Below are 19169 nucleotides of genomic sequence, written 5' to 3'. Positions count from 1 at the left end.
TTCTAAACAATGTTCTTCCTCTGTGGCTGAAGTCTTTTCTCAACTTGTTAAGAGAGAGACAGTAACTGCAATGAGATATGGAGAGTTTCTTTCTAATGACCAGTCAACAAGCATCTATATTCAATACAATTAAACAACTATGGAAGAACAATAGGGTAAATATGTAAAAGTCACATCAAATGTTACTTTAAAGTAAACACTATAATAACTAAAACTGTGCAATCAGTAAAAACATACTATACTTTTCATTTAAGAGGTAACATAAAACTTGCGTTACTCTTTGAGCTAATGGGTTCAGTTTCACTCAATACATATGTTACATACCTAAAAAGCTGATGCTGTTCAATGTTCTTTCAGATTTTTACATAAAAAACTTACATACCTATGTCTCTGTATAGAGGTTGGTCTCTCTGGTGTAAACGATACTGCGGATTCTGGTGGCCTTGACCAAGAAACTCCACTTATATGCTGGAGCTTGGAACTTAACTCTGTGATCATATTTGCCTTTACTGTAGAGACCGGAGAGGTTTTTTCCTGGGAGTAATCCTCCCAAGGCAGAGTGGGAGATTTCCGCTGAGAATCCTTGGCTGCCTCTGCAGGAGCACTGAGTGAAGGCCCTTTAGATGGTGTTAGAGTAAAGACATTGTCTGTGCATGGTGCAACTGAAATAGTGGTACTGGTGGCAGTAATGGGATCTCTGAGTAGTCCAGGTGTTCTGCTTGGGAAAGTCCGGGACCGTATTTTATTTTGGAGAACAGCCTTTTCAGGCTGGGCAAATGCTTGTCCATCTAGATAAGTGATATAAGTGTCTAGAAGCTCTGTACCTTCTGCTGAAAGCCCAGACATACTTGACAAAGTAGAAACACTACTAATGGTCTCCAAATGGTGGTCACTGCTACTTCGACTATCAATTTCCTCTATACCAGAATCAGTCACAGTCTCTATGGTGTCTGAAGCTGGTATTTGGATTGATGACACAACAGATGAGAAATTGACATGAGTTTCTTTGAGCTCTGGTGTTGTCTGAGTTAAATTGGCTACTTCACTGTCATAAGAAGTGAGACTAGAAGTTGTAGAATCTAGAGCAGGAGTGCTACTAGAATCAGGTGGAGGCGGGGGGACAGGAGGAGGCAACACTGATGCCCCACCTGATGCACCTGGTGGGGAATCAGGCTTGTCAAAACTATTTGAAAATTCTAATGGTGGAGGGAGCGGTTCTGTAAATAGAAATTCATCATCAATATCAATAGATGGTGCTGGGGGAGGCAAAACTAATAATGGGAGCCCGTTCTCTTTGGAGTTTATCTCATGTGGCTCCACATTTGTATTAGGTAAGGGAGCATGGTTGACGGCTGTGTTGACTAATGGCCTTTCATTTTTTATATCTTTACTTATAGACATCTTACTATTTTCATGTTCATCCTTGTGAGTGGTGTTATCCATAAAGCGAACATGTAATTCTATCTTTTCTTGGCCTTCTGTCCTCTTCTCCCAAGCTTTACCATGTTCAACTCCTTGGAGTAACAAGAGGGCTGGGGACCGATGACCAGAACTTTCATCTGATTTTCTTTCTCCAGCTGGGGAAACCATAGAAGGTTTGTAATCCATCTCTTTTCTTTTAACTGGGCCTGAATCCCAGAGTCTATGGGGTGAGCTGCTTCGAGATTCTATTGGTGACTTTTGCTCAGCAAACCGTGGAGAGGAGGGGCGTGACTTTCTTTCTTCTATTTCATTCCTCGTATGCTGCTGTGACTCTTTTAAAGCTCTTTCTCTTGCTGCCAAAGCAAGGCCTAGAGGGGAACTAGGATCTAGTATTTTCCCAGTCAAAGGATGTATAAGAGGAGTGGATCCTCCAACTGGGTTAACATTGGACATTGTCATATGACTGGAACATGACTGTAGCTGTGGTAAATAAGTGGAACACACAGTGCTAAATGCGCTAGTGGTACTGGGTCCATATCCCTTCCCAGATTTGGGCTGGTAAGAGTATCCAGTAGAAATGTCCCTATTTACAGGGGCCACATAATTGGTGGGAACATTCAAGTGCATGTATGGTTCGCTGGAAAACATACCCTCATCAATCGATTTGGAATGCTTCAATCTTGGAGCAGGGGTAGGCTCTGTATCTTCATCAGTAGACAGAAAGAGAGCAGACTTTCGACGGGCTTCATTAAACCACTCACGGTCCCGCCGTGCTGCACCGACAATAGCTGCTCCAAACTGGCTTGTGAAGTCAATGTTATCTCTCAGCTGCAAAGAAGGGATAGGGTCTGGCTGGGTTTCAGCTTCCATGCTGCTCCCTTGGCTGCTTCTTCCACTACTACTGGTTGATGGTGCCTTTATAATGATTGTGGGAATGGGAATGGAACTTTTTTCATGGGATTTGGTGGCCTGTTGTTGCTGGTGATGTGATTGGTATTGCTGCTGCTGCTGCTGCTGCTGTTGCAAATGCTGCTGTTGTTCATTTTCCACCTTTACCTGTTTCACTAGCTGACCTTTTCGACGCACTGCTTTGGGTGGGACATACATTGCAGTGCTGGCTGCTCTAGCAGGTAGATTGAAATAACGCATCTCCTGAGCCTGGGACCTCCAACTTCTCATGTTGGAGGTCCCCATTCGAATCTGGTCATCTGCTACTTGTTCAGAATCTTGATGGTATAGCTGCTGCAGTTTCTCCCGTCGCTGGGATGCTTCCATCATTTGCTGGTCAAACATACTCGTCTCCTGACGCATGGTAGGGGAGAAAATTTTAGAATCTCCACTGTGATTGAAGTTGGATCTCATAACTGGGCTAACCCTGGGTGAAGATGAAGGGGCAGTGTTGTATGGTGGATCTGGAGGAGAAGTAGTGGGAGGAGGAGGGATATCTTCTGAACTAGGAACAGGAAGACTGCGGTTGAACTTCATTGGGGGTGCAGACAAGAATGGCTTTTCATCATCTCCAGCACCTACAAGATATGTGACAAGGTGAGAATGAGAGATTCACAGATTGCTATACATCAGAAGAACAAGTTAAAAGATAATGTAAAATATGTCTGTTGTACATTGTATAAACTTCTGTGAATTCCTGGGACCATCATTTTTTCCTCAAACACTTACAAGATGGGAATAATTTCCTTTGCACTTGAAGTCTTGGAGTCTTGTGGACGCAAGGAGGCTTGTGTGCATCAGGAAAATCTATGCTGCCTGAAATTTTACCTTTTATTAGGGTCACCCACGACAGACAGGCTTTACCCAGGTTGCTAGACAAAAACCCACCACATACAGTATATTGGAAAACCTAACAAATACTGTATACTGAGCAGTAGCAATACAGGACAATGTTGGTGATGGATGATTACAGAAGTGACAATGGCAAATGCATCAACAAACAAAAAAATTAATGTTTATGCTATACCAAAAGATGGGCCCCTCAGGTCAGAAGGCACTCAACATATTACTGAGGGGGGTTCAAACTACAGCAGGTGTGGAAGGCAAAAATAGTCTAAAATGCCTTTGCTGTCTGGCCCGTGATGTTGCCATGCGAGAAATAAAAATCCAAGTTTGTAAAAACAGGATCATTATTGAAATATGCGGAGCATGAATCAAGGTAAACTTGGACACAGCGAAGATGGAAATGGATCATTTAAACACAAAGTCTTAGGGAACAGTAAACTCAAATGGACAGGGTTAGAACACATTGAGGGTTATTTACTAAAACTGGAGTGTGCAAAATCAGGTGCACTCTGCATAGAAACCAGTCAGCTTTCAGGTTTTATTGCCAAAGCTTAATTGAACAAGCTGATGTTAGAAGCTGATTGGCTACCATGCACAGCTGTACTAAGTCCTGAGTGCACCCATTTTAGTAAATCTACCCCATTTAATCAGACGCCAAAAAATGTACAATGTTAGTCACGGAAAACAAAGGTGAAATGGTATGTCTTTGATGGTCAGCAAAGACATTAGCAAACTGATGCAGATGAAGTTACACAGTTTTATGATCAAATCCAGGCTGAGATTGACAAGACCTACAAGAAAGACATATTGCCAAGGATTAGCAACTGGAATGCTAAGGTGATAAATGTAAAGGAAGGAAATATTGTCAGACAATGTGGTTGTGGAAACAAAGCTTCTGTGACTTTAATGACCTCTTCATTACTAATGCATTCTTCAGGCAACCTCAGTAACACTTATACACCTGTACACCTGGACAAACCCAAATAAAGTTGATCAAAATAGATAAAGCTACATATTCTGTGGCAAACAAAGGAATAGCTCCATTTTAATAACAAAGACATGACCTGGAACAGATTGTGGAGCAGACCACAAACTTTTAAAATGTGAAAGCAAATTTGGAAAAAACCAAAACAAAAACTATCAGATATTATCTGCATAGCATACCTTCTATCTTTATAATAAATATCAGGAAAAAAATTCAGATGTTAGACATATTGTATAACTGAGAGAGAACCAGATAAACTATGAATTAAAAAGAATGTTGAGGTTGAAATCAGAAAAACATGTGGACAAACTAAAAGGAAATTAAAGTGGATGACAGAAGATACAATAAAATTGCAGAAAGAGAAAAACAAAATATTGAATAGTACTACAACTATATAGTTAATTCCAGGGAAAAAGCATAAGGACCAATATAACAATACCATTTGTGATCACTTTCTAGAAGATAAGTGAAAAAAAAATTAGGGCTGAGTATGTATGCACTAAGCTGCCCATGGAGAAATAATTACTGATAGAATAGAGATCAAGAAAATATGGAAAAAATAAACAGGATACCTTTAAAGGAAAGACATTAAAATCAAGGACATTTTTTATGAGACCAGCTACACAAAGAGCATTCAGTGATGGAATGTGAAGTTAGACTGGCACTGAGATTGCTTCCACAAAGGAAGGTCACATAATCTATTAACACTGCAACAGAATTACTGCAAGCAAGTAAAGAAAAAACAAAGTGCTGACCAACGTATGCCAGTTAGTTTGAAAATCAACAGAATGGGCAACCAACAGGAAGAGATCAGGTTATATTCCAATACCTGAAGGACTGTGCAAACTGTTAAACAATTCCACTGATATTACACATCAGCAAGATTAGTCAATGCAGTTTACAAACCTAAAGAGACTTACTAGACATACAAGTTGGGTTTAGGAAAGGCAGAGGAAAAAGAAACATTACTGCAGATGCATGCTGGATAAAACAAGAAGCCAAGCCGTAGAAGGCAGAACATGTGCTTCAATTAATACTTCAATGCCTACAACAGTGCAAGCCACGAGAAACTAGGAAATGTCCTCAGGAAAATCGGTGTACTGAAAATCTCATTGTTCTTATGAAGAACCACTATGCTGATCAAGAAGCTATAGCCATGGAAGAAAATAAAACAGACTAGGGCCTATTGGCAAAGGAGTTAGAAAAGGCTGCATACTCTCACCATACATATTCAATCTGTATGCTGAACATTTAATGAGAGAAGCAGCGATGGAGGACTGATGACACTACTTCTGCAACTTAAAATTTAGAAGAAATAAGAGCCTCATACAGAAATAAAAATAGAGTGAAAAGATGAAATATCTGCTAAATATCCAGAAAAATAGGTTAAGACAACAGGAAATAAGCTCATTTTAGTGCTGATGGTGGAGACAAACAATCTCCACCAGCTTGGATCAAATATTAACAAAGGGTCCAGTAATCACTAAATGTGACACAGACTAATCCTTGGAAGAACAAGGATGAAAGACCTAGTAAAGAACTTAAGTGCTAGTGCTAACGAAAATAAAGATAAAATATGTCCAGGGTATGGCACTTTCAATCACTCTTTATGAATGTGAAAGCTGGACAATTAAGAAGAAAGATGGGAAAGCATTGATGCCTTTAAGTAAAGAATTTGGTGAATTTTAGGTGAAGAATTTGGTGAAGAATTCTAAGAGTTTAGTGAAGAGTAAGGAAAATAAACAAACAGCTCCTTCAAGAAATCAAGCCCAACAATTCACTAGAAGCCCAGAGAAGAGCAAACTCATTGGAAAAAAAAAAATATATTTGGAGAAACTGGAAGGAGAAGAGCAATTAGATGGCTGGACACAATTACAAAAACAATGCCAATGTAAAGTTTTAATACTCAAAGAAAAGACAGATAATACTAGAGAAAGCACAATCCATGTGGTTGTCAGAAGTTGACATGGACTTGACAGAACTTAATATTGGTGGCATACAGTATGCTGGTGTTTTGCAAATCATTTTTATTAGAGGAATACTTGGCACGTCATAAATAACTTAAAGCCTAAGTCCCACCAAATGTTTTTCTATATTTAGATAGAGCTTATAAGGGATAGACCCTCCTTTTATGCTGTTCATGTCTCCATCAGGGCCGGTGCTAGACTATTTTGCGCCCTAGGCAAGACTAGCTACTTGCACCCCCCCCCAAAAAACACGGTACACATTGCCCCCCCCTTCCTGCACATAATGCCCCCCCCTGTAACCCTACACTGCCCTTCCTGAATACACTGCCCTCTTTAATCCTACACCTCCCTTCCTGTTCACACTGCCCCCCTCCCTGCTCACACTTCCCCCCCTTTAACGCTACACCCCCTTTCTGCACACACTGCCTCCCTTTAATGCTACATCCCCTTTAACCCTACACCCCCTTCCTATACACACTGCACCCCTTTAACCCTACACCCCCTTCCTGTACACACTGCCCGCCTCTGTAGAGGTGACATCCATCGGGGATGAGGAGGTGACAGGAGAGGAATGTGGCACTGGCCATGGCTGCGCCCTAGGTGGCTGCCTAGTTTGCCTAGTGGTAGCACGGGCCCTGGTCTCCATCAGTGAAGATTTCTCTTCACTTCTTGTCCCACCAATCCCATATTACATACCAATACATGGGTCACCTAATATTGAAGGGAAATTCCAGCACTAAGAACAGCAGTCAAAAAACGGTCAGGAAAACTGACCACTCTACCGGAAAAAGGCTTTTAATCACTGTTTCTTTCTCTCAGCTAAAGAAACATTTTTCTTTCTTCCTGTGCCAGTGACAGAGAGACAGAAAGTGAGGGGGAAGCTTCTCAACAAATCTATCCACAGCCAAATTAAAACATTTTGGATGGAATTAGAACTTAAGGTCAATGATAAAGGAACAGATATCTCAATAGTTTTAATCACAGTTCAAATGTATTTTGCTAGGAAAGTAGTAAGACCATCTGCCAGGTCATTCACCCCACATAAAACCACCAAGCGCACTGTCCATGCATTATTATGGGGAGCATCCAGCACGGAATGCACACAAATTGTAGTGAGCAGCATGATTCAGTAAACATGGATGCCCAGCAAAGTGATCACTTCTCTTTAGTTAAAAATCAGACTCCCTGAGTTGCCATTGTATTCCACAATCACTTTTACAGCAAGACTTGGTTTCCACTGAAGCACCAAATGCCTAATGAGGATCTGACCGGGATTCTAACACTTCCCCACTTTATTCAAAACTAAAAAAAAAATGTTTGGTTCAATAAACACTTTTTGCTAGACTGTACTTACCAATAGACTTCTGTCGTAGCATCATTGCCTGGGAAGGTGAAGAGGACAAATAGGATGGACCCTCAAAGACAGACTGCGCACTTGGGACTCTATGCTGACCATAACTTGGCTATGAAAACACATAAATGAACATATTATAAATCAAAAACGACAGCACACATGGACAACTTTTTTATTTTTTATTCCAGATACAGAATGATTTCTAGTTTACATAACCTTTTTGAAGACAGTCATAAGAACTGCGGAACATGGGTCCACAATGTTTCATAGCAGCTACTACAAGGTTATTTCCCCAGAAAATACAGTAGACTAAATATTTGTTTTGGGACATGTAGAGGTATCCTGTAATGGTAGAAATCCCTTTATATAGAGATAAGTAGGTTTTTCTCTTGGCCAGCCTATTGTCTTTTGTCTCTCAATTAATTTCATGCAGAAACAGTCATGACGTCCAAAGGCAATCCAACTGAGGGGTAGGCAACAGCCACTGAAAGGCCCATAAGAATGGAATAGAAACTGTCTGCAACTGAGAACTAACTGAAGGAACATAGCCCAAACCTGAACCATGTGGCAGTTCCTAAAAGCATGTTAAAATAGGTGCAAAGCTAAACTGGGTGACAATTAGTTTGCCAAAGCACTGTGTATTAGCATTTGTCATGACTTTTTTTCTATAAAATGCTGTTTTCAAATCTTTTGCTGCACCTCAGTATTGCTAATTCCCACCAGCTTATTAAGCTTCTTAATATCTAAGGGACAGTGCCTTGCGAAAGTATTCAGCCCCCTTGAACTTTGCGACCTTTTGCCACATTTCAGGCTTCAAACATAAAAATATAAAATTTTTTGTGAAGAATCAACAACAAGTGGGACACAATCATGAAGTGGAACGAAATTTATTGGATATTTCAAACTTTGTTAACAAATAAAAAACTGAAAAATTGGGCGTGCAAAATTATTCAGCCCCTTTACTTTCAGTGCAGCAAACTCTCTCCAGAAGTTCAGGGAGGATCTCTGAATGATCCAATGTTGACCTAAATGACTAATGATGATAAATAGAATCCACCTGTGTGTAATCAAGTCTCCGTATAAATGCACCTGCACTGTGATAGTCTCAGAGGTCCGTTTAAAGCGCAGAGAGCATCATGAAGAACAAGGAACACACCAGGCAGGTCCGAGATACTGTTGTGGAGAAGTTTAAAGCTGGATTTGGATACAAAAAGATTTCCCAAGCTTTAAACATCCCAAGGAGCACTGTGCAAGCAATAATATTGAAATGGAAGGAGTAGACCGGCTGACAGATTCAAACCATCCTTACTGGACAATTTCCTGGAATCTGCTGTCTTTCCCATTTCTGGTATCTACAAACCCCTGCTAAAGATGTGCCCCCCTGCTGTTTTCACCTCTACTGCATCCAATTGGCTGAAGGACTTTCCTGGGGAGGACACCCTACCCAACATGATAAGCGGTCTCCGCATTACTCTAGGGCTCACCCCTAATGCGATATGGAAAGAGACGCAGTTGAAAAATTTTCACCGGGCCCATATCCCATTCCTCTCGGACAAGACGATTCCTGATGCTCATAGATGCCCTCTTTGTTCAGCGGAAAAGCCTTCCCTTTGTCACAAATTTTGGTCCTGCCCGTCCATCTCTTTGTTTTGGGACCAGATATTGACACTCATCAAAGACGTGACACAACTCTTAGTGCCCAAGGACCCCCTGCTGCTGTTGTTTGGGTATTGGGACAAACGTTTGCAAAAATGGTCGGGTCCTTTGGCCTCTACAATTCGGTTATGGATTCTTACCTGCCTGCTGGTAGCCAGACGGTCGATCCTTGCTCAATGGATATCTACAACACCTCCCTCAATCTCCCGGGTTAAATCAGAGCTTACCACACTTCTATCTATTGATCGCCTCAATACGGATTTCACTACCCCCTCTGCACGAAAATCCTTTCATCAGAAATGGGACCCCTAACTCTTGTTCATTAGGCAACCATCGGACCCCTCTACGGACTGCTTCACATTCACTTTCCAAGACCCACTCAAGACCACTTTCTGATGATATCCTTCTCTCATTCTAGTCCTACACCTTGAACCCTGTCCCCCCCCCCTCCTGCCCTACCCTTCCCCAGTTCGGTTTACCGCGTACCATAGCAATCATCACCATTGTACTTTGCTTATGTTTACTTTGCCTGTACTCATTACTGGTTTGTTATACTGTAAAATTTTAAATAAAAAAAAAAAAAGAAAAAGAAATGGAAGGAGTATCAGACCACTGCAAATCTACAAAGACCTGGCCGTTGCTCTAAACTTTCAGCTCATACAAGGAGAAGACTGATCAGAGATGCAGCCAAGAGGCCCATGATCACTCTGGATGAACTGCAGAGATCTACAGCTGAGGTGGGAGACTCTGTCCATAGGACAACAATCAGTCGTATACTGCACAAATCTGGCCTTTATGGAAGAGTGGCAAGAAGAAAGCCATTTCTTAAAGATATCCATAAAAAGTGTCGTTTAAAGTTTGCCACAAGCCACCTGGGAGACACACCAAACATGTGGAAGAAGATGCTCTGGTCAGATGAAACCAAAATCAAACTTTTTGGCAACAATGCAAAACGTTATGTTTGGCGTAAAAGCAACACAGCTCATCACCCTGAACACACCATCCCCACTGTCAAACATGGTGGTGGCAGCATCATGGTTTGGGCCTGCTTTTCTTCAGCAGGGACAGGGAATATGGTTAAAATTGATGGGAAGGTGGATGGAACCAAATACAGAACCATTCTGGAAGAAAACCTGATGGAGTCTGCAAAAGACCTGAGACTGGGACGGTGATTTGTCTTCCAAAACAGTGATCCAAAACATAAAGCAAAATCTACAATGGAATGGTTCACAAATAAATATATCTAGGTGTTAGAATGGCCAAGTCAAAGTCCAGACCTGAATCCAATCGAGAATCTGTGGAAAGAACTGAAAAATGCTGTTCACAAACGCTCTCCATCCAACCTCACTGAGCTCGAGCTGTTTTGCAAGGAGGAATGGGCAAAAATTTCAGTCTCTCGATGTGCAAAACCGATAGAGACATACCCCAAGTGACTTACAGCTGTAATCGCAGCAAAAGGTGGCGCTACAAAGTATTAACTTAAGGGGACTGAATAATTTTGCACGCCCAATTTTTCAGTTTTTTATTTGTTAAAAAAGTTTGAAATATCCAATAAATTTCGTTCCACTTCATGATTGTGTCCCACTTGTTGTTGATTCTTCACAAAAAAATACAGTTTTATATCTTTATGTTTGAAGCCTGAAATGTGGCAAAAGGTCGAAAAGTTCAAGGGGGCCGAATACTTTCGCAAAGCACTGTATATGTACTCGCTCTAGTGTTAGCTTCACAACACTGCTCTGGACCGGCTTGCTGGCAACAAAAATGGGGGGTTAATGCCTGGGCAATGTGTGTCAGTACTGCCACCTCTACTAGGAGCAGGGTGATAACTCCGGAGCACAATTTGGAGACTGCTGTCACTCCATAACAGGAAGTGCCTTATTTTAATAAAAGGTTTAGAAATAAAATGTTTGAAAATTACTACAGTAATATATTTGAATAAAAAACACGGGGTAACTAGGAGATAAATATCTCCCACCCATAAAAGCGGACTTTAGGGGATGTAGAGTTATCACGTAAAGTTGAATACACCATAGAATAATAATCTACTTAAAACAAATCATTTTATTTAATACAAATTGATAAAAAGGTACATCATAAAAACCATCACATCACAGCAGTATACCCCACATCATCTCCAAGGGCTTGCTGTACCATCTAGTACAATCGATGGATGATCAGAGACCCTCCATATTGGCCATGTTATTAGTAAGTACTTGAAAAGCAAGAAAGAAAGAAACAATAACAAGTCAATGTGTTAACTAAGAACACACTATGCTCACCAATATCGTGATAGTGGAAATCTGGATAGTCATTTGATCATATCCCGTATGCAAGGACACACCTCAGAACAGATCATGGACCAACCAATCAAGTGGATAACCCCAGACGGAGGCCCATAAAGGGAAGTACCAGACCGTGTTTGTGGTATACCAGCGTGATCAGGTGTATGTAGTGAAAGCAGATGAAGTTGCGGTAAAAAAAGATCTCTTTTTTTCAGATGACCCTGCGTCGGTGTACCTTCGCCATATTTTATTGTGGCGTTGATACATTGACAATGTTTTTGTCATTTGGACTAGGGGTCCAGAGGAACTTCAACAGTTTATGGGGTTCCTGGTCGATAACCAATTCAATCTTAAATTTACAATGCAATATGACAAGGATTCCTTTTCTGGATGTTAGGTTATTCCTAAACCCAGATGGAACGCTATACACGACCCTGTATTGAAAAGAAACCACAGGCAATACAATACTGCATTCCACTATTATTCTACCTTTGTATGCACCAATAGGACAGATATATACCTCTAGTTGCTATGAATCCCTTTTTAATTTTATAGGTTTGACTAATCATCTGATCCCCCCTGAGCCAAGCTGCTTACCGCAACTGCATCTGCTTTCACTACATACACCTGATCCCGCTGGTATACTGCAAACACGGTCCGGTACTTCCCTTTATGGGCCTCTGTCTGTGGTTATCCATTTGATCGATTGGTCCATGATCGGTTCTGCGGTTTATCCTTGCATGCCACATATAATCGAATGACTGTCCAGGTTTCCACTATTCGACATTGGTGAGCATAGTGGGTTCTTAGTTAACCTACATGTGTGATATGATTCTGTATATATACACACACCGTATTTACACATTAACTTCTTATTGTTTCTTTCTTTCTTGCTTTTCAAGCTCTTACCAATACCAATATGGCCAATAGGGAGGGTCTCTAAGGAAGCACTATATGAACAAGTTTGTGAAACGCGTTAGACCTCTTGACCATATTCACTAACAACCATTGATTGTACTAGATGGTATGGCAAGCCCTTGGAGATGCTGTGGGGTATACTGCTGTGATGTGATGGTTTTTGTGATGTACCTTTTTATCCATTTGTATTAAATAAAATTAAATGTTTTATGTAGATTATTATTCTATGGTGTGTTCATCTTTACGTGATAACTCTACATCCTCTAAAGTCCACTTTTATGGGTGAGAGATCTTTATCTCCTCGTCACCTTGTGTTTGTTCTTCATGGCTAATTCTAGGATGTGGATGTAGATGTCATCTCTGGAACCGATACATTTTATGTGTTCTACAGTAATATATATTTAATATATTTAAGCTTATAGGATATTTTGTGATGGATTTTAATATACTTCAGGTTTTAAATGCTACACAAGCCTGGAGGTACAAACTCAAGCCTTTTTTTATTTGTTTAACACACTGCTACAACATACATCTGGGACAAGTGTAAGAGTCCAGTTCTTATACTACGTGGCCAAAAAAATCCAGGTAGACCTATACCTTTCCTAGCAAAAATGTAAATAGGTTCACACATATGTTTTTTTTTTTTTTTTAGATATTTCAGTTTAAAACTCTTTTAGTTTAGTTCTTGTATATGTTTGATTCTGTATCTACAATTTGTTCTAATGATGGTATTCTGCGAACTGCACTATTCTTGACTGGCAGATATAGGGTTGGATTTACTAAAGGCAAATAGACTGAGCACTTTGCAAGTGTAGTTGCTCCAGAGCTTAGTAAATGAGGGGACACTCTGCTGACTTCCAACATCCAACCATGTGCAAGCAAAAAATGCTTTTTGTTTTTATTTTTCTTGCATGTGATTGGGTATTCTTTGCAAAGTGAAGCTCCATCTCATTTACCAAGCTTTGGAGCAACTGCACTTGCAAAGTGCACAGTCTATTTGCCTTTAGTAAATCCACCCCTTAGTCAATGGATGCAGTGATATCATTTAGGAACTCAATTTGTGTCTATATTCACTGTGGCAAATGGCAAAACTTGAAAAATGTAGAGAAGACCAGAAGGACAAAGCAAAGTTAATACAAAAAGGGCGAATTTGAAGGGTAAAAGAAAACTAACATTTTCTATGTTCAGGAAGTGTCTGTATTAATTTAAAAGTCTGGGGTGAAGATTGTGGCATGCACAGTACAAAAATTCATATCACTTATTTTGAGAAGTTTAGTGGTTAAGAGCATCAGGGTCATCCAATGCAATTTGGCGGAACCCCCCTTCTTTCTCAGGACTTGAGCGGTGGATGTTATTAGAAAGAAGATGAGATGCAAAAGAAGAGCTATGTTAGGGCTTGATAAAGGTGTCCTTTTATGAAACGGAGATGAGCAGTGATCCTGCTGATCACAGTTCATTTCCGATCATTCTCAGTTTATGAAACAGAAATGATCAGCGGAGATCATGTTCTTCGCTGATCATCTCTTCACACGGGAATCTGTCATTGCCTGACACAGAAACAGCCAGGCTATGAAGCTGCGATCTCCGCACTTCACTGGCGATCTGTGCCAGAATTCACACTCCCAGATTCACCAGCCTGGAGCTTGTGAAGCGGGGAGTGAAGACCAAATCGGGGGAGAACTGAGGGGGAAAAACGAAGATTTTTGACTTCCTTCTTCCTCTTTCAGACCCCTCAACACAGTAATCATATCCCCCTGCCATATTTATGTATATATATATATACACATGTATATATATATATATATATATATACACACACATACATGTAGATATATATTTAATGTGTATATATATATATATATATATATAAATAATGTATGCGTGTGTGTATTCAGTGTATATATATATATATATATATGTAAGGGGACTATTATTTATTAACATTAGTGGGGATCGTGTACTCAGCAGTGATAATGTATCACTGCTTGTTAAAGAGCACCAGTGATTTTCATACTACGGTAATCTCGCTTTGTCTCACGAGATTACAGGCGCTCCCATTCACTTCTACACAGATCTCTGCAGTTCTCCGAGAAAACACTTCTCCTCTGATCACCCTGGGAGAACTGAAGTTCTCCGCTTCATAAAAAGGGTGCCAGAGGAGATAATTTTCCCCGGAGAACTGCAGAGAAGCGAACAGAGAAAAAAATTCACCCTTTCATAAACGTACACCATTGACTCATATCTCAACTGCACTATAAATTGTATCAACTTTAGGAACTGAGCTGTAACAGGTAAAGCATGCATATGAGATGGTCAATTAAGTTAAATAATGCCTATAATAACGTATTTTGTAAAATAAGTTAGAAGATGCAAACTTAAATGTAGTTCAACTGTTTTGTACCTCAGAGGAGAAAAAGCTCTTCCCCGCACTCCGTGATGTTCCAAGTGATGCCAATGTACCTGGGCTCGAACTCTCATTCACACTGATGGTTTGTTGAGCTGCTGCCAGAATCTCATCCAGCTTGTCTGCATGGGAAGGAAAGGGATATTAGTGACAGCCATGTGACCAGAGGCGAAGGAGCACATCAAAATGGCATCTTAGAGCACATGGTGCTGAGTAAATAGGTATGTATACCTCCGTACTGTGATGATGAGGATAAACAAATTTTAGTTCCAAAAATCTGAGCAAAGCATACTTTGTTATTTTCCCTTACATGCCCACCATGTCAGGTTTCCATTGCTAAAGACTCTCATGTGTAGGATGGCACTGGATGATCTACGTGGGTGTTGCTGGGTAGTTTGAACCCAAGGTAGAGGGGTTCAAAAGGTAGTGGAGTGTAGGGTCCACTGTTCGGTCCTAGGCTTCTCAACTCTTGGGGGAATCAGTCGGAGTATTAGTTCATCAGCTATATAACAACTGTGTGTAGTGGATGAGCAATAAAGACTGCAACAGACTGTATTTAGGATCCAATTTCTAGGAAATTAAGAAAAAATACAGTTACCGCATTTCAGGGGATCAGGGCATCCCTTTATTTAGGGTGCTAGGGTAATGGAAGAAGCTGGAAACCATTTGTGCCCTTGAGCTGACTGCTGGGTAATTGAGGCTGTCACAATGGCCAGTAGCCATTTTGTGTCAAACTGTGTCTCCGTTGAGGAAATTTCTCTAAATTTCCTGTTCCTCTTTGCAGTAAGTAAGAAGCCAAGGGAAATCTTTCCTAAAAACTAAGCAATAAAAACATAAATTTGCCGGGAAGGGTTAGAACCTCTATCAGCTTCTTACTGTTATCTGTGATCCCATTGTGTACTTTTCCCTTCACTTCCTCTCCGGGTTACACATTGCATATCAGGTGTGACAGGGGGTTATTGTAACAGGAAGTGAGGGGAAATTTCCAAACGGGGACAAAGTCATCACCTGAAAAAACCTGAGACAGGTTTATCCCTTCTCAACTGTATCCAAAAATGTTCAATTTTCTATTTCAAAATAACTTACTTTTTTTTTGAAGGGGCATCATTCTGCCACTGTTACTGCCTCTCCTGCATGTATCATAATCTCAAGGGCCATATTTAATAGGCACAGGAGGCTTGTATTGCTTCTTTCATTTACAAATTTTTATAGAAAATATATTTCTTAAAAAAAAAGGAAATAGACAAAAAATCAGCACACAGATGTGTAGATAGAGATAATCATAACATTTTCCATGTTGCAGAAACCAGCTAGGTTATGTGATGCTGCATAGATAAGGTGTATTTACTAGTTGAAGCTTTGCTTGCTGTTTTTTTTTTGTAGACTGAAGGTTATCTAAGTTAAGCACTTGCCCCACTGCTACCTGGAATCCAACCCCGTCCTCTTTATCGCTGACCAATTCCTCTAGAGGAATATGCCCTTAGTAAATAGTCTGCAGATGCAGATTTTGCATGCCGGTGCTTTCTCCATGATTTCATAGTAGATGACAGTAGGGGCCATAAGCAAGTTAAGAACCTTGTTCTATTTTCCCAGCTCAGATGAAATGCAAAAAAGGTCCAGCTGAGAGAAAATTCACACTTTGTCTAATGAAAAGCATGACCCGAAATCAGTGTCTCAGGTTACCTACTGAAAGAAATGTTTCAGAATGAACTGACTCATATATTGAACTTATATAAATGTTGTCTTGCTTACTTTCTAATTAATAGGTGATAACAGAATGCATAACGAGAGTCAACCCTTACTTAGTGCCATTTGGTACACCGTCCTTTTCTTCTCTGTGTTCTGAGTTGGCTCATAATCTAAAAGAAACAAAAGCAGTTTGTTAATTATTAAATTATGATGCTGCAATGAGTTGTTCAGTCTAAACTTAATTTAAAAATTCTACATAAAAATAAAATATTAAAAGGTGATTTTAACCTACAACTGTAATGTATATCGGGAGCCAGCCTACTTATTATTTATTTATTTCAGGTACTTATATAGCGCTGTCAATTTTAAGCAGCGCTTTACATATACACTACACATTCACATCAGTCCCTGCCCTCAAGGAGCGTACAATCTAAGGTCCCTAACTCACATTCATACATACATACATAGTAGGGCCAATTTTATACAGGATCCAATTTAACCTACCAGTACGTCCTTGCTCAGTAATTTAATTTTCCATCCAGGTACAAGTGGACGTCACCAATTCTCTCCAGTTCCTTTTATCATTAAAGGTCAAGAGATCTGGGGACCTCCATTTACTTACTTGTTTGTGATGTAGGAGAAGCATTGCCAAACATAGGGCCTGATTCATAGTACGGCGAATTGGCGTTTCGGCGTGATTTTGCGAAGCGGCGATTATTTAAGTCTGAAATTGGCATTCAAAGAACGGCGGGCGGAAAATAGCGCCTAGTGTGAGATTCATTAAGATGCAATATGGTCAGAGCGCGACTTAAAACCACGCCAGCTAAAAGCTCGACTAAAGTTTAGCCAAATTTTCCCCTGTACCCCCAAAAATCCCAAATCACTGTGGAAGGTGTGGAAGTCAATTTGGAGATGACTTGCGTTTAAAAAATCTCAAAAACTGACTTAGAAAGAGAGATATCTGCGAAAGTGTGGAAAGGTTAAACAGCTCCTCCAGCCGCGAGCTGCGAACTCGCGAATGTGCGCATGCGCAACGTCAAATTGGCTCAAAAAATTTCGCCAGCGCGATTTTGGGTCAATTTTTTTTTGAATACCGCTTGCAAATCCGCTGTCTCGCCCATAGAAAATGGCAAAAACCGGCGGAATTGGAAAAACATGCACACTTCCAACAAGGGATCCTTTAGTAAACACCATCACATTCCATACACCTTTCCTGCTAACTCCGAAATCATAGCAGTCAAATCTACAGTGTTTATATAGAACCTCCACATTCTCTGAAAAAACCCACAAAATATTACATTGGGGAATTGGTCGTCAGATAGAAAAAAAATAGATGTAAAACATATTTCAAAGAAAGATTATTAGCATTTCACACATATCAAGGAAATGTCACAATTTTGACAATATTTTATGTGTTTCCAAAGAATGTTTTTAGAAATATATTGCAAATACTACCTTTTCTTCCATATGGGTATGGCCAAGTGTTACCATTTTACTACACATTTAACTGAAGGTATATATATATATATCCCTTATACTTGGCTAATTAGCAAAGTATGCCCAACAAACAAATAGAGCTTTAGCTCACAATATTGCTACATATTGACTTTATGGGGCATCTTTTGTATTTTGTTCATGTCTTTGGATTAAAAGTTTGCTGATACACATGCCTTTTTCAAACATGAACAAAATTAATGATGTCAACATTTGGAGGATTGGAGATATCCAAGTGTTGCCCATACAGAGGGCACCTTCCGGATTCGAACTTACAAACCTACAGCAGGAAGGCAGACTCCCTAATCATTGTGCTATTTCTCAGTGAGCGTTGGGTGTTTTCCTCATGCCGTCAAAATGCTCACATGGGAACAGGGGCCATTGAACTGAATAGGATTGGATTTTTTGCCTGTTTTGGGAGCTGATCCTTGAGCTGGACAAATCCCCCTCAAACGCCCCCAAACGGGCTACGTTCACATGTACGTGTTTGTGGTCTGTTTTTGGGGCTTTTGTAGGTGATTTCATATAACAATGCCTGCCCAAAAAATGCATGTCAAAACGCCTGGGAAAACGCCAGCCAAAATGCACATAAGAACGCCTGATATAATTGCCACGCCAAATTTAGGGATGTTCATGAGTGATGAGTCAGATTGTTGGCTTACATATCTGGTCAATCGTCACAATCTCACTTCTCAAATCCCAAAAGGTGTGTTTCAATTGTTTCCCTAAATATATATTTCTCTCTCTCTCACGTAATTGTATATATATGTATGTATTCCTGTATCTAAACATTCTAAATAATGACTAGCAAACTTCAAGAGAGAATTTTTTCAATTCACATATACTATACACACCTACATACATTTCTATTCCTCATTTCTATTTCCCTTGTTTTGGCAACTGAGCATGCTCCAAAACACACAGGATACACACAGTTAATTTTTGGACTGGGCGTTACCATTCTGGGTGTGTTTGCTTGGATTATATATAGCTCACTCAGACATCAGGAAAGATTTGACCTACGAAGAGGTCCAATATATTTGTGTGTCACATGTTTTATGGGTAACATTTTTGGCCCTTTGTTATTTATGGAGGTGAGATTTGGCTGTGTTGTGTGTTGACTCTCTGTAAGTATTTATTGCTGTTAACATAATTCTGTCAATCTGCACATGCATCTGTTGATTATGGGCTCTTTGTCGATGTA

At 40.1% G+C, this 19169-nt stretch overlaps 1 protein-coding gene across 1 annotated transcript in view; it reads right to left on the bottom strand.

Annotated features, from left to right (window-relative positions):
• The window catches only part of SHANK1 (SH3 and multiple ankyrin repeat domains 1), a 964213-nt gene that overhangs the window by 16212 nt on the left and 928832 nt on the right, over positions 1–19169 (bottom strand). The window contains exons 20-23 of the mRNA XM_082273843.1: positions 16585–16641; positions 14780–14904; positions 7523–7631; positions 383–2948 (exon numbers count right to left, since the gene is read on the bottom strand). Of these exons, the coding sequence (XP_082129969.1) occupies positions 383–2948; positions 7523–7631; positions 14780–14904; positions 16585–16641 (2857 nt within the window). The remainder of the gene's footprint in view (positions 1–382; positions 2949–7522; positions 7632–14779; positions 14905–16584; positions 16642–19169) is intronic.

This window comes from Pelophylax lessonae (assembly GCF_965119305.1).
Source record: "Pelophylax lessonae genome assembly, chromosome: 12".
In the NCBI taxonomy this organism is placed as follows: domain Eukaryota; kingdom Metazoa; phylum Chordata; class Amphibia; order Anura; family Ranidae; genus Pelophylax; species Pelophylax lessonae.
The sequence above is the reverse complement of the archived record's forward strand: the minus strand, read 5'-3'. Positions and strand labels throughout refer to the sequence as shown.